The sequence below is a fragment of the Zeugodacus cucurbitae genome, chromosome 6 (assembly GCF_028554725.1).
Source record: "Zeugodacus cucurbitae isolate PBARC_wt_2022May chromosome 6, idZeuCucr1.2, whole genome shotgun sequence".
NCBI classification, from domain to species: domain Eukaryota; kingdom Metazoa; phylum Arthropoda; class Insecta; order Diptera; family Tephritidae; genus Zeugodacus; species Zeugodacus cucurbitae.
In genome coordinates, this window is record NC_071671.1 from 72,988,381 (window position 1) to 73,004,598 (window position 16,218).

At 37.1% G+C, this 16,218-nt stretch overlaps 2 protein-coding genes across 4 annotated transcripts; one reads left to right on the forward strand and one right to left on the reverse strand.

Annotated features, from left to right (window-relative positions):
* Positions 1-1,780: 1,780 nt before the first annotated feature.
* Positions 1,781-15,971, reverse strand: LOC105221415 (uncharacterized). Of its 3 annotated transcripts, none has more exons than XM_011198386.3 (24): positions 15,649-15,971; positions 13,012-13,214; positions 12,591-12,938; positions 12,405-12,499; positions 12,154-12,263; positions 10,852-10,928; positions 10,504-10,636; positions 10,247-10,389; positions 9,865-10,051; positions 9,293-9,405; positions 8,944-9,204; positions 7,718-8,767; positions 7,127-7,595; positions 6,890-7,053; positions 6,732-6,825; positions 6,582-6,666; positions 6,362-6,501; positions 5,198-5,452; positions 4,803-5,137; positions 4,675-4,742; positions 4,249-4,418; positions 3,955-4,170; positions 3,734-3,859; positions 1,781-2,081 (listed from the first exon to the last, which is right to left on the reverse strand). In XM_011198386.3, exons 2-24 carry the CDS (start codon positions 13,085-13,087, stop codon positions 2,027-2,029), a joined length of 4,770 nt encoding a protein of 1,589 aa, XP_011196688.2. In that variant the 5' UTR covers positions 13,088-13,214; positions 15,649-15,971; the 3' UTR covers positions 1,781-2,026. The 3 variants fall into 3 exon arrangements, with proteins under 3 accessions (XP_011196688.2, XP_054090078.1, XP_054090079.1); XM_054234103.1 differs by having other exon boundaries at positions 5,198-5,434; positions 15,649-15,970; XM_054234104.1 differs by lacking the exon at positions 7,718-8,767.
* On the forward strand, positions 2,584-3,372 carry LOC105221414 (uncharacterized). The gene is made up of 2 exons (XM_029037624.2): positions 2,584-2,803; positions 3,123-3,372. Exons 1-2 carry the CDS (start codon positions 2,728-2,730, stop codon positions 3,251-3,253), a joined length of 207 nt encoding a protein of 68 aa, XP_028893457.1. The 5' UTR covers positions 2,584-2,727; the 3' UTR covers positions 3,254-3,372.
* Positions 15,972-16,218: the final 247 nt, after the last annotated feature.

A 16,218-nucleotide genomic window follows, 5' to 3' on the forward strand; every position in this document is an offset into this window, starting at 1 on the left:
GGAGATCTTCGACTTATAGAAGGTTCGAGTTATGGAAGTTCCACTGTAAATCGTATCTCAACTACTAATTTGTTTTCTCTTTCTTCTTATAATTGCTTATGTACCAAAAATTGGTTAAACTAGAGCCATAATTTCCCTTAATCAAATTGATCAAATTGTGTGCTATCTTAATAAAATTAAATTCGGTTACACTTGAATTTAGCTTTACCCTACTTATTTAATATTATTTCATACTTCATGTGTATTTAATTACGTATTTTTATACTCTCGCAACATGTTGCACAAAGTATAATAGTTTTGTTCTAATACGGTTGTTTGTGTCTCCAAGAAATAAAAGAGCTAGATATGGGGTTATATATATATAAATAAATGATCAGGATGACGAGTGGATTTGAAATCCGGATGTCTGTCCGTCCGTCTGTCCGTCTGTCCGTGCAAGCGATAACTTGAGTAAAAATTAAGATATCTTAATGAAACTTGGAACACATATTCCTTGGCACCCTGAGGGTGATTTTGAAAATGGGCAAAATCGGTCCATTGCCACGCCCAAAAATGGCGGAAACCGAAAACCTATACAGTGTCATAACTAAGCCATAAATATTGTTATAAAAATAAAATTTGGAACATATGATCACATTAGGGAGGGGCACATTTGGATGTAATTGTTTTTGAAAAGTGGGCGTGACCCCGACCCCGACCCAAATAGGTTTTTTGTATATAATTCGCAAACCAATAAAGCTATATAAACCAAACTTTCTGCAGTCGTTTCTTTTAGCCATTTCCTTATACAGTTCAAAAATGAAAGAAATCGGATAATAACCACGCCCACCTCCCATACGAAATATAGGTTGAAAATTACTAAAAGTGGGTTAACTCAATAACAAAAAACGTCAGATACACTAATCTGAAACCTACACTTTATAATATATACATTAGGGACCAATGAAGATAGCGAAATAAAACCTTACACAAATACTGTATATGATCTGTGGCATCACTTGTGAAAAAATTGTCGAAAACGGACTCTAACTTTTCAAGGCCCCAGAAATCGAACATGTTGAACTCCGCGTCTAAGGGTAAATTTTAACCGAAAATATGATAAATCTCTCTGATAATTTAATGTAATTCAGAGGAAATTGTTTACTTCCAATAGTGTGTCTCTGTTCCAAAAATTATTAAAATCGGGTCACAACATCTCCTAGCTCTCATATACCTAATTACAGGTTTTTCAAAAGCACGGTGGTCTTTATTCCGCATATATGTATTGGTTAATATGTGATATATCTTAGCAAAATTAAGTGAGCGTATAGTATTGGATATAGTGTACCTTGCTGATGAAATTTAATGAAATCGGTTCAGGAATTACCTCAGCCCTCATATCTATATATGACGATTTTCGTTATTCTATTAAACTTTATGCCGAATTTATGGGTAAATTTGTGTGTTATGTAAATAAAATTTCTTCAATAAATTGCGAGAGTATAAAATGTTCAGTTACACTCGAACTTATCTTTTCCTTACTTGTGTTATTTAAATCTGTGATAAACAAGGGTATTCAAACTGCACTTATGAAAACTAATAACCTAATAACGTTCTTTCTTAGAGGCTTCTTCTGCATTTTGCCACTTAAGCCCAATCTGTAAACATATGGTGTAAATACTCTAAGCTTCACACTACAGCTAAGGAAATTTCGATTAGAACACTTTAGTTCAGGATAGCTCAGATACGATTTGTGGCAATGAACGGATAGTCCTCGATGTAACTTTTTTTAGTATTGCTTTTTATGCTCATTTTTATTATTTTTATTGCAGATGTTATCTAAACAAAACGCATATTTTTATTTTACATAGTTTACTTAAAATTGAACTTCCAATTACACGCGTATTTTTGGATTTTATACGTAATATCTTTGATTTTTGTAATGTACTTAATCTGCTGCATCTACTATGTCTCTTAATATCCTCTTCGTGCTTTACTTATTTTTCCTTATATATGTTTATGTATTTTGGATGTGCAATAGTCGGCCCTACACTGCGTGACGATTCTCAGCTTCTCCTTCTGTGGTCAGACTGCGCAAAGATCTAAAATACATAGAGTAGAGCCAATTAAACATTTCAATGTAATGAAAATCTCCGCAATAAGTTTTCCTAAATACATATTTTATAAAATGGTAATGCCATAAACTAATAGTGCGCGAATATACAAGTATGGAATATATATTTACATATGTATGAATGTATATTTACCTTTCGCGCGCCAAAAATGAGGTTTTAATTCCTAATTTTCCAAATTTCTTCAGTTAAATTGTTTTATTTCATACATTTATTTCACCTATTTCTGATTTTCGGATATTTTTTGTCTTTAAAAAATGTTATTTATTTATATTCAGTAGCTTGATCAACAATAAACATTCTTCCTATTTCCTGCTAAGTTTGGTATACCAAACTGAATATTGGGCCACAAAATTCGATAAGCACATCTGCTTTACGCCCATTAATTGAAATAATACTGATAGCAACAACTACATATATTAAATGGCAAAGCGATAAGAAATATAAATATAAATGTCACATCTATTTAAGGCGAAATCTTTCAGATTGACTTTAAAACGTGATCAGCGCATTGAAGTTTGTGCTTTTGATAAAAGAAGCGCTTGAAAAACTATTACTTAAATTATTTTTGAGTGATTAGTTATATATCTAATTAGGAATATAAAGAATCGGGAGAATGTATTGGTTCCGCGCGTCGACAATAATTGTTTTGCTTTTGTTTGTGTTCGCCGCGAATGCTTCATCAATCGAAGGTGCATACACATTTGCACATACTGTGTTCAAACAAGATATTTAATCAAAATGTGAAACAACTTATTATATATAAATAGAAGAAAAAATACTTCCTCCACGGCGAGACTAATTTTTTTTGTAATTTTGGTCATTGTGGATTCTATAAGATATTTTTATCAATTCTCGACAATGACGTTTTTAAATGTTTTTCGTTGTTGTGCCCCTAGTAATTTTATGTGACCAATGGTCAATAGAGTTGTTCGACTAAAGCATTTTTTTTTAAATATGAATGTGAATTTATAATTGAATTGGAACTGTTTTTGCTTTTTATTTTTTCAGTTAATACTCTGACTTTTAATGGCGTTTGTGAGGAGAAGGGCGGAGATTGGTGCACACTAAAATGTCAAATTGCAGGCGGGCGCGACGGCATTTGCAACAAAGCAAAAATTTGTAATTGCAGGCAAATGTAAGCCGAATGCTCCATCGAATCGAAATTCTTATTTATATCAGTTAGCCCATACTTTGGACATACGTAAACCTGTTTATAAGTCAATAAATCAGTCATCGTAAATATCTATTTACAAATGAATACTACATCTTTTGCTTATGAATATTGTCATATACATTAAGACATGTTCTCGAAAATCCGTTGTTGATAAGTGATGAACTAAAATAGGTAAATTATGTACTAAATCGCACGTACACAGAAAGCGGAAGTTTCAAATTTTTTGGGCATTAGGCATGAATATTTTCACATTCTAAAATTATTTGACGACATTTTTTGCGTATACCTAAGCGCTTGTAACAGTGTAGAATGCCTCTATATAATTTATAAATTGGTTAAAAATAAAAATAATAAAATCATTTTCACTCTAATTGCTCCTATGCTATATGTATACGGATGATGAGGTATGCTAGCTTTAACATCACACAAATTTCAATTTACGCACCTAGAGCGTTCGAACAATGATGGGTCAGTATATATTGGTTCACTAGGGTCCTCAAATTGGTGATTTGTACCACCGTTATTACGCATCGGATTAATGACTGGCAGTTGACACATTCGCGCCAAATTCCTATTGAGTAATAAAATATATTAGATCAAATAAATTAGAAAAATACTCAAGGAGCTTCAACAAATCGCGATGATCATATTGGGAATTTTGCTTACCCTGTGGCGAATGTTTTATGAAGACTTCCCCCGAAGATTGACATATTGGCGCGGAATGCGTTCGCGGTACTATTTGGCATTGCATTTCCGCTGCCACCTGCCATTTGACCGATCTCACTGAAGCGTTCGTGCGTACGTATCGAAGACTGCCCTAGGGAATGTATCGGAGAGTGCCGGTCGGCGATTCGATTTTTCGTCATTGTGCTCCAATAGCGTCTATTTCGAAATAAGTCAACATTTTTATCAAAAACATGCTCATTCAATTAACTAAGTTTCCAGCCAATTTGAACGTACCTGTAAGCTAAACCGGAGACCAATGTGATGCTGAACAACAAAATCATAAGTAATATAATTGCTGTTATAAGACCATGGTACTCGGAGGGTGTCATACACACGGTCTCAATCGGGGCAACCAGTTTTCGCGGGTAAGAGTCTTTTTCGATTTCCTCACGAGTCTCAAATACCTTCACCAATGGAAAGAAATAAAAATATCACAAAAATAAAAGCCAATCATTTAGTTTAAATGTTCTCATATAACAAAAATACTAATAGTAATAGCAATTAAATAAATTCTAAGAAATTTTTTTGATTTTCCGCAACCTTTTTTAAATTCCCATAAGCGTCACAATTCAAATATTTTAATATGTATGTATTTAGCAGCATGCGTTCCCAACCTCATCCGAACAATTTGTTACAATTCTCATGTCTGATAAAACTTACCTCAATCATTTCACGCACTTGCTCTGGCTCCTCTAGCTCCTGATTAGACTTGTCATCACTTGTATTCGCTGCAAGAGTTCAAATTTTTGTTCAAAATATATAGTGTATTCTATACTAAAATCACTTACTTTTATTAAAGTCTCCAAGTGTACCCATTACTTTAGTACTATTTACATCAGAGAGATCATCAATCAAACGTTCAGAAACAGGTTCCGTATTATTTTCGACTTCTGCAACATCTGTTTCATTCACTGAGCGTCTGCGACGTCCGAAAGAAGGTTCTTGCCGACCAGCTGCGCCTGGACAATAAGCAGGTTGGCAACCGTCACGGCAAGTGCGAACTGTAGCCTCAAATACAAGAAAATTTGACTCGGGTATTTTGAATGCATTGAAACGCGCCTCCAATGTGTCTCCATCGCGTAGTTTATCCAACTCGGGGAAGACATATGGATCCACAGGGCAGCTATAATAAGAAATAACAAAATAGAGTTTAGTTAGACTGAACCGTTTATTCGTCACTTACCCAAATCTATCAATAAGTTGTATACTCCTGCCCGAGTATGGATCACGCGCCACCACATTAGTAGCAAATATGTCAGTTACATGGTTATAACCATCTTGTGCCTCCAGACGGAAAGTTAGTGGATCACCCACCGCTATGGTGGTTGTTGGGCGCCCTTGGTAGAGAATCATTAGGCGGACCTTCGAACTTAGTGTGTTTTCCGCGGGCAAATATTCAATGGGTATGGGACTGCCGGATCTATCGGAATTAGAAAGACTTCATACAGAAACATATTGTTGCCGAAGAGCAACAAAGGTTAACAAAAAACACAAAGAATACTAAAGTGTAGATTCTTTGTTTTTCATATCACTTTGTTGTGTTGCATACAGACCAAGTTAACGGGATTAGTGAGAGCTAATTAAAATTAATGTAGACTTTGGCCACGATCATAGCGAAATCAAAGATCATTGTCTAACTATGTGTTAAGCCTTATGAATAGAGATGAATTTTGCAATCAGCTAAGCAAATGTGCGTATAAACCGGCGTGTGTGCTGTGTGCGTGTGTGGGATTACCCCGGACGAGGTCTGAGTCAAGAACCATGTTTAGCTGAGCTTCAAATAAAAGCTCACAACTTGTTTGAAAGAAGGTAGGTAGGTAAATAATAATTCTATTGTGAATACACATAAAATAAGAAGAAGAATCTTTTGCAAAAATAATTATGCCAAAAGATTCACATATTTTCTCAAATGTGTGCTACATAGCTATTATTGTTTTTTGAAAAGAAATATTTATATATATTATATTGTTATAAGAAATTGCCGACAATAACCTTTATTTAAAATAAACAGCTATTTAACTATTGAATACAAACCCTGCAAATCCGAGATTTATCTTAATTTATTCTCTCCACTGTGGCTTTGTTTATAACTCCCGATTTAAGATACGATGGAAACTTAGCCCAACACAATATGCATGAGTTCATCAGTCCTGACCAGAGCAATCTTTTTAGTTTCTAACTATACATATTCATATTTTCGCTGTTTATTTCTTTACTTATGCAAATAGTGTAACCGCTTATTCTAGCAAACTACACTCTACAAAATTATGAGCTTCCCACACTCCTACAAGTATGCTATACAATTTTACAACATCTACAAATGTACAGTTCAGAAATTGTGTCTTACCCTGCACCAATATAGCCGGAAGTGACAACTGCTTCGCCTGGCCCACGGAATACACATGTTAAATTGTATCGTTTGTCGCGACTGGTTTGTACATTGTCGGAAAATTGTACAACAACAATGTTAGTCAGCGTGTCGCCGTACTGTAAAAATAAGCAAATGATTGAGAAGGTATTGTAATTGAAATGATTGGAGGGATAATAATAGGCTTAATTTGGTTTACTCTTTGCGTGCCGCAGTCGGGATAGCCTTGAGGACCGCTGATGCGGAGCACATTTACAGTGCCGCCGTTGCCGCGGAAGAAACATCTAAAATATTGTGACAAAAAAAAACAATTATAAAGACATATAGGCAATTTGAATACTACACATACCGGTCGTAGTAGCCATATGTATATATGCGTCCAAGAAATCCTTCCGGAGTGCGTATGGTGAATTCCATTCCCTCCTCGTTGCAAGTTTGAGTCACTGAAATTATAATATATTATATACATAAATATAATTCCAAGTATTAATGGCGTTATATTCTTACCATCCATACACTCGCCATCACTGCGACCCAAACTACGCTCGTAGTAATCGTAATTAGCTGCATCGAAATTGCTTGGATCATGTACGTCCAGTTCGCGTGAATCCCGATCACTTAGCTCACAATTGGGCAAATCGCGTTCATCGTAGTTCGTGGCCGCCGTATCTCTGTAGGGAAAATAGAGGACAGTCTGTTAATTAACGCAGTAACAGTGATCAACAAAAAGCTCAATTAACATGCCTGTAATTGAAACTTCGGCAAATAAAGTCACGCGATTCAATACATTCTCGTTCGCACTGAATTAGAGAGGGCACAACCAGTGAACGCCGTACATAGTGTCGTCGCATTTTGTGTCTTGCTGCGATTTGTTTGAAATTGTCAGTCTCTTCGCAACGCGTCACAGGGGGCCGTGGTGGACCAGCACCCGGAGCGACTTGTCCAATACCACCAGAGCCACCGCCACCATAGGGATGTAATGGTGGTGGCAAAGGTCGATTGTCATCAAGTGGGGGCGGAGCGCCTACACCATGCCCATAGGGACGATTGAAGGGACTCTCATAATTAGGATAGCCACCGCCACCGTTACCACCTAATGGCCGTCTGCCAATGGGCCCCTCATATTCACGATCATAGCCACCATAACGGTCGCCATAACGTTCTTCGTATTCTACATCATAGTAATGTGGTGGCGGAGGTGGACGTTCATAACCTAAATAAATATACTCATGCAACTATTATTCTAATTAAGATTTGAGGAAAAATTTTAATTATTAATAAAATGTTTTGCTATTATATAAGGTTAGTGCATATGATTATTTTCCATTAGCTCACCTGGCCTTACGCCACTGCTACTACTACTACTACCGTATCGGTTGCCGTATTTATATATATCGATCGGGTAGCGGTCAGTACCTACCGGAAATCGGTTTGGTGTGGAAGGATATTTACTTATAGTTGTGGGTGGTATTAAAGGTGCGGGGGGATAACGTTTTGCAGAGTCTGGTTCTGGTCTCCGAGCAGTATGTATTAGGTCATCTGGGGGATAACGGCCGTCTGGACCAAATCGTGGTGGCGGTTGACCTCCACGTCCATCGGTCAGTAATGGGTAGCGTGAGTCAATAGAGGAGGGGCGGAAACGTTTATCAAGGAAGAAACTGTCGGGAGCATCACGTCCAGTGTACCCATATGTATGATCTCTTTCCGGTGGATAACGTGAAGGATATCTACTAGCATAACGATCTTCTGGATAACGGCCTGCAGTACCGTAAGGACGATATGGCAAATCATCATCTGGAGGATAAGGTCTTGTGTGAGGCAGATCACTGGGTACGTCATTATCGTTGATTGGCGGTATTGGATAACGATCGAGAGGGCGGTGAGAATAACGATCGCGAGGTGGATAGCCACCAATTGGGTAACGATCACGATCACGATCTCGTTCACGGTTACGCTCACCATAACGACCTGGTGGGTAACGATCCTCGATACCTGGATACCGTTCACGATCACTGATCGGAAAACGATCTCTCTCACCAATTGTATAACGATTTCGATCCCCACCAGGATATCTTTCATGATCATGCTCCCCAATAGGAAAACGGTCGCGATCGCGGTCACGGTCGCGATTGAATGGATAACGATCATTAGGGTAACGATCACGTTCTCCGGGATAACGTTCCCGATCACCTGGATATAAATCTAATCCTACACCTGGATACCGTTCACGATCTCGATCGCTCGGATACCGCTCTTGATCTCCAACAGGAAGGCGTCCTGGTGGATAGCGTTCTTCATAAGGACCGCGACTGTCAACAGGTGGTGGGTAACGGCCATCATTAGCATAACGGTCTCCACCGCTGCCGCCACCACCAGGATAACGATCTAGGAGAGGAGTGTTAATAAACAGTTAGTTGTTAGTTTGTTAGCGTGTAACAAAGTATGTGTGTAGCCAGTCATACGAATTATAATATTAAAGACATTTAGAAATTAAAATTTAGTCGACGTATTGCAGTTAAACATAAACCAACATACATATAGAGTTATAAATACAAACCTACCATATTCATTAGGTAATGGATAGCGATCGTAAGGGCGTCCGTAGTCATCAGCACTACCTCCACCAGGTGTTCCTGATCCAGCGGCACCACCACTGCCGCCAGGGTATCTACTACCAGTACTGACACCACCCCCCGCACCATAACGGTCATCGTCTTTACTGGGTGGTCGCCAATTAGGGTTCCCATGTTCACTTGGTCGGTGAGCCCCACCATTGCTGGTTCCTCCGTGTCCATCCGTATCACCACCGCCAACCACGTTCACTCGCATAAAAAAAAAAAACAATTTATTTATATGCACACACATTTTTGCAATAAAATAATACTATGTCTACTAAACTGGGCTACTTACACATTAGATTCTCATAATAATCATAGTCTGCGTCGTAAATAATACGCATGCCGTCCTTTTGATTGTAACGACTCAAGCGGCAAGTGCGAAATCGATCACTATAAACCGCCGATCTGTAAGGAGGAAGTAAATATTGAAGACAAAGAGACAAGCTGTAGAGCGATAAATAATTTAACGCGAAATATCTTTGAATTAATTTGATTGTATAATCGAACTGTATACACGATTATGCTTTAGGCCCATTGTCAGAGTTTAAGCATTTCGAATTTGTGTATGTAACCACTCGCTAGAAGGAGTAAGGCCTGAATGCCGGCTAATAGAAAAATTCTATCCAAAGGCAAAAGCAGAAAACTTTTCTTCGACTTACTCATCCTAACTCATGAATGTTGTACTATTGTTTGGTTTGTTCATGTTATTAATAAAAATCAAGAGTTTATATATTCAAGGTATTTTGTGTGCTCCCCGCGGAGCCATAAGACTCTATATATTTTTGGTGTTTATATTTACATGCACATCCATATCCATTTGTTTATATATAACTGAAAAATGTATCAATTATAGCATCCACTCACCGACACTGGAAGCTCGTTTGGCGCAAACACTCATCGAGGCATTCACTCAGGGAGCGGCCAGTAATTTCGGAATGAAATTCGCCTCCCAGACGTGAATTACGGTAACGCTGAAACGCAGTGTCGGGCCGACGACCCGACGAGAATAAATGCGATGTGACCGAATTGTCGGGGTAATCAGTGGCACGTTCTGCAATGAGGTTATGATCAAAGAGAAATTAAGATAAGGAACCACACTGGACAAACAAAATATTAGACAAACAAATTCAGTTTTAAAAGTAATATTTAGTGGTGGACGAGGAAGTTTGCCTATGGCTGGTAAATCATACACAAATCATAAGCTCTTCACATCCACTTTGTCAACCCATCGTCCTCTGTCACTTACGATTATCTAAGCAGACCAGATCGTAAAAATGGTGTGTTGGACTGGAACTGATACTGATGTCGTCTTTCTGTGAAATAGAATCCTCCTCAGACAAAATGCACTGCTTCGTTTGATCATCGAACTCGACGGAACGACAGAAGTATCTGAAATTTCATAACATATGCTATTCTAGTAATTATTTCATTATATTTGCACCAATACAATGGCATGTAAATTATTATGTAACGTGGTTGTGTGATTTCAATGCTACAGCTTACTTCTCGGCGCGTAGACACATAGTCTGGCATTCCTCTAATGTCATGTTATTGAAAATATCCACTTCGAAGGGACCGCCTAGCCGTTTGTTCTCCTCCTTGACGAACACAGCCAGACCGTCACAACGTCGCTCAGCTGAAAAAAAATAATATTTAATTGCTTAGACCAGCTGTATACTTCAAAATATATTCATGTACATATACGCATATGTTAGGAAGTTGCTGATAAGTGGGATTTGTTTTGATTTGAATGATTACAAGATATTCGCTAAGCCGGTTATTACATGGATGTGTGTTAGTGAGTACAAATACAACAAATTGAAAATGACTATGAAACTAGAATTTGCATACCATTCAAGCAGGTGTTTTCCAGATAATCGGAGTTGGGGTCATCTTCCAGCAATTCTGGATGTGTGCGACGTGTGAATCTGTTGATGGGGAGATAAATATTTAATTTGTAGTTGCTGACTACCTAACATTAACATATGTTTTTGAATGTGTTTATATGTTTCTCTTAATGCTATGTTAGCGTTACACTAGTGAGATGTCTTAAATATAATATGCTAGCATTTTATATATTATATGTTGGCACAAGATGCAAGTCTCTCATTCGGATGTGATTACTCAAGCTCTCTTTGTTTTAATAGGGCCGATAGCCAACAATTCAATTACTTTCATACTCTCGCAACAAAGTTGCTAAGAGATCAGGGTGACGAGACGAGTTGAAATCCGGATGTCTGTCCGTCCGTCCGTCTGTGCAAGTGATAACTTGAGTAAAAATGGAGATATCCTAATGAAACTTGGTACACATATTCCTTGGAACCATGAGACGGTTGGTATTCAAAATGAAATGGGCGAAATCGGACCACTGCCACGCCCACAAAATGGCAAAAACCGAAAACACATAAAGTGTCATAACTAAGCTATAAATATAGTTATAAAAGTAAAATTTGGTACGAAGAATCGCACTAGCAAGGGCCATATTTGGCTGTAATTTTTTTGGGGAAGTGGGCGTGGCCCCACCCCCAAACAGGGGGTTATATAAACCAAACTTTCTGCAGTCGGTTCCCTTACATACCCCACCATACACCATGAAAATAGTTGAAATTTGATAATAACCACGCCCACCTCCCATACAAAGGTTAGGTTGAAAATTACTAAAAGTGCGTTAACTCACGAACGAAAAATGTCAGAAACACTAAATTTTACACCGAAACTTTTTCTTCTAATAGTGTGTCTATGTACCAGAAATGGTTAAAATCGGGTCATAACTTCCCCTAGCTCCCATATACCTAATATTAGGGGTTTTAAACTTTCAATGGACTTTATACTATATACATATGTATATGCCGAATTGTGTGTTATCTTAATAAAAATATAGCAATAAATTGCGAGAGTATAAAATGTTCGGTTGCACCCGAACTTAGCCTTTCCTTACTTGTTAATATTTGGATCTTTCAATTTACGATATTAGATGCAAAGTTCATATATTTTAGGAAAATTGAAAGCTTGTAGAGAAATGCATCTTCACACAGAGCCAGCCGAATAACAAAGATTCATACGTACCTATGTATCACAGGAAGTATATGTATGTAAATATAGAAGTATATCTATGTATGTAAAACTCCATGGTGAGCTGGCTGTACCACTTACCTGCTTAACGTGCAGGAACGCATTGTAGAATCGAAATTGGCGGAGCGACAAACGAATGCGAATTCATTCAAACACTTATCTTCACAATCCGAACGATTCGCTGCGGTAAACTGTATGAATACAAACTTGAATGTGTTAACGATAAGAGTGTTACAAATACTGAGCAACCAAATATACAATACAATTAACAATGACAAAATGAAAGAAATAACAGCTATAGTTATATTTGCTGATAGTCATCGCACACACACCTCCTTGACATCCGAGATGGGTAATTTCAGTTTCTTGCGTGGATGCCGCTCGAACACATATCGCCTACTGGGACATTCTCTTTCCGGGCGATTTGCTGCAAGTTATCAAGCGACAAATAAAATGAGTTAATTATATAGATTCTAATGATATGAGAATTGTGTGCTTCACTTTGTGCCTGGACTTACAGGTCAAGCAAATCTCATTGAAATGCACACTATTTGGTACTAGCATCAGACTGCCGATGCCCTCAGGGCCCGCTTGCTCGGATGTTAGATAGCATAGGGATTCTTCGTATTCGGAGGTGCCGCCGAAAGAGGTGATGCGACTGCCCGGTTGAAAATCGAAGCTGGTGCAGGTGCGCACCAAGTTGTTGGTACCGGTGCGATCGCGCAGGCACAAGTCTTGACACTTCTCTAAAACTCGAAAGGGAGGCGCTGTGTCACGCACCACGTCATCGTCGTAGCCCTGCAGTTGTTGGTTGGGCAGTCGTTCGTATAGGACGCGTCCTAAACCATTCTTACACGTTGTTTGTGCTGCGAAGGTTGGCAAACTCCACAAATATCAGTCTATAGGTTTAAAAGTAGACAAATGTGAAGAAATGCTCACCGTAATTGGCTTGGATGCCTATAATAAATACTACAGCTAAGGGTATGAAATTAAACTCTTGCTTGGTGTTCGTCATTGTTTTGGTGAATATTACAATTTTTTACTTTATGTTTCGTCTTTCCAAATTCTTTGGTACTATTTTTCTACAAGTCGATCGGCGGTTCTGGTCGCATTCTTAGGAATCGCATACTTATTATTTTTAGCTGGAATTATAGAAAAACATACAAATATAATTTTTATAAATTCGTACAGATATCTATAGATATGTATTTACAATTGAACTTATTTTTTTAGAAAATATATATTTTTCATGGAATTATACTGTTTACAACGATTTATAATGCGTTGTTCCTAGCGATGTTACAAAATTCGCTTTTATGAATGTCAATAGTAAACAGAAAGGCGCAACAACCGATATAAATTTGTATACTCTAGCAACATGGTGTACAAGGTATAATAATTTTGTCCAGCTAACCTCATCAAGCAAACTTACTGAACATATTTCCGTTTCATACCTCTTCTTGGGTATGAAGATGTCTAAAATCAGATAATCAATACAAAGGTTATGTTAAAAACTACGCATTAAATCGCTAAAAACATCAGAAGTAGTATATTTTATAGTAAATAGTAGTATTAGATGTGGCACTGTTTTTGTAAAAGTGGTCGAAATCGGACCATAACTTGCCAAAACATCAGATGCCGAATATGGACAACTCAGAGCCCATGGCTGATTTGTTGTCGACAATATCGGTCAAACTACGAGATATCTTATTGAATATGGAATTTTTTCTAATTAATGTTATTATCGTTTTCTGAATGTATTTTCTGAATGTCCACATTACCTACGGAAAGATTTCTCTTCGGATCACTAACAGAGAACTTGCTAATGCGAATGTAATTTACCTAAAGACATTTTTCAAAATAAACCTTTTGAGTGTAAGGAGATAAGAAATTATAAAATAAGAATAAGAGCGAATGGAGTGTCCTTAGAACTATAAATTTGAATTCAAAATATTAAATCGAATTTTTATTCTTCATTTCTAATAAAATAAAATAATAATTTCATCATTAAATTTATTTTTTTTTTCGCGTATACCAAATATATACTCATATGATAGGAAATAATTTTAACCTGAATAAAGAAATTATGACCATTTATATATGTATGTATATATGCTAGTAAATCTGTTTCATACAAAAAGTATTGGCCATTTAAACACGCACTTTTGTTGCTGTTGAACGGTCATTCGCTGGGAGCTGCTCTTTGGTCATTAGGTGCACTATGCGTAACGAAACGACAATCAAACTGATTACCATAACCCAACAAATAAGAGGTGATCGTATACGAGGAAAACTCATTTGTGAGCTTGAATTCGATTTTACAGCGATCTGTATTGTGAACGGCATGGACGGATGTGAGTTCCGTTTCGTTATATGTTACTTACAGTTATCTACATAAGCGTGTCAAAAGTGAAAAATGTCAATTGTCACTTTGACATTTACTGCTTGCTTGTCCATTCGTTCTAGTTACTTCAATTGTTTGTTTTAGTTGTTATAACAGCCGCGCGCATATTTGTCATACGGCATTGGCATTCGATTCAAACGGTTAGCACGCCTATTACTTTCACATTAATCTGAAATGGAACTCAACACACTTTCATGACATAGAACCGTAGTAGCGATATACTACATATGTATACTCGCATATATATAAACATATTTTTATATGTAGATGTAGTTTTCCGTCTTTACACAATTGCATTATTTAAATTAACTGACTAAACAAGTGTCACTGTTGACAGTTATAACTTTGAAGTCGTAGATAATTTGGTATACCTTGGAACCAGCATTAACAACATCAACAATGTCAGCCTCGAAATCAATCAAATACTCTTGCCAACAGATGATTATTTCGAATGAGTAGGCAATTGAAAAGTAAAGTCCTCTCTCGATGGTCCAAAACCAAACTCTACAAGTCGCTCATTATTCCCGTCCTGATTTATGGTGCAGAAACGTGGACGATTCGACATCCGATGAGACGACACTAGGAGTTTTCAGGAGAGAGAAAGGTTTAGCGAATGATTTATGGACCTTTGAACTTTAGCAACGAGTTATACGACGTAGTCATAGGTTCAGATGAATGGCGCGCTTTTATAGATTCGGATATAATCGCACATGCGATATATATACATATATATGTATATATACAGTGGAACTTCTCTAACTCAAATCACCATAATCCACAAAATATCTTTGAATTAGAGAGATTTCGAAATTTTTGTTTCTAATCGCTATTGCCACTTCAAAAGTTCGAGTTATAGAGATCTTCGAGTTATAGAAATTCTTGTTATGGAAATTCCACTGTATAATAAATACGAAAAAAGTTATGTAACTATTTCGATGTCAGTTAAAACTGTATTTTCACAACTTTTTATGTCCGAAATTTATGCACATTTCATTGAACGAACTACCAAGGAATATTATTGTTCATTTGCAGACCGATGCAAGGATAAAGTATGTATCAATGTTTCATCGATGGCTTGAGGTAATATTGACCCGAACGCGAAATTTTGCACGCTCTTCGCAATTCTCAATTCCTAAATTAGACGAGGGATTTGTACTTTTATTTGAACTTACTTATGCACGCCAAATTTCTTTCAGGCGAAAGAACTCAATTTGAAAATGTGAATTTAACTAAATGGACATAATATTTAAATTTCTTCGTTAAATGCACAAAACCGTAATCACACGTATTTGCAACAAAACTCAATATTCTGTTTCGTTATTTTCGAATTTTTTACTAGTTTAAATTAATATCCGCTTATAAATTTAATTCTGTATATCATTTTAATTTTCGCAGGACTAAGTATGTGGCAACTGTACTTTTTCACAATTACTGAGCAAATTATCCGGAAAACTCGACCGATTGCTGGAAAATCTCGCGCTGTACTAAAAGTGCTTAACGCTCGTCAGAACTTAATTCCCTGATACGGGTGGATGGCGATTTTAGGCTGGAGCCAACAAAGCAGATGCCCATCAGCAAAGCATAAAACCAAACCAACAACACTTGCGCACAATGAATAATAGAGTTTAATGTACAATAACAACTAAAATAATGAAACCACGCATTCTACATAGACAGAGAAAATAAAAATAATAATTAGATGCGCGCACACAATAGTAACAAGTTACAAAAAAAAAAAACGA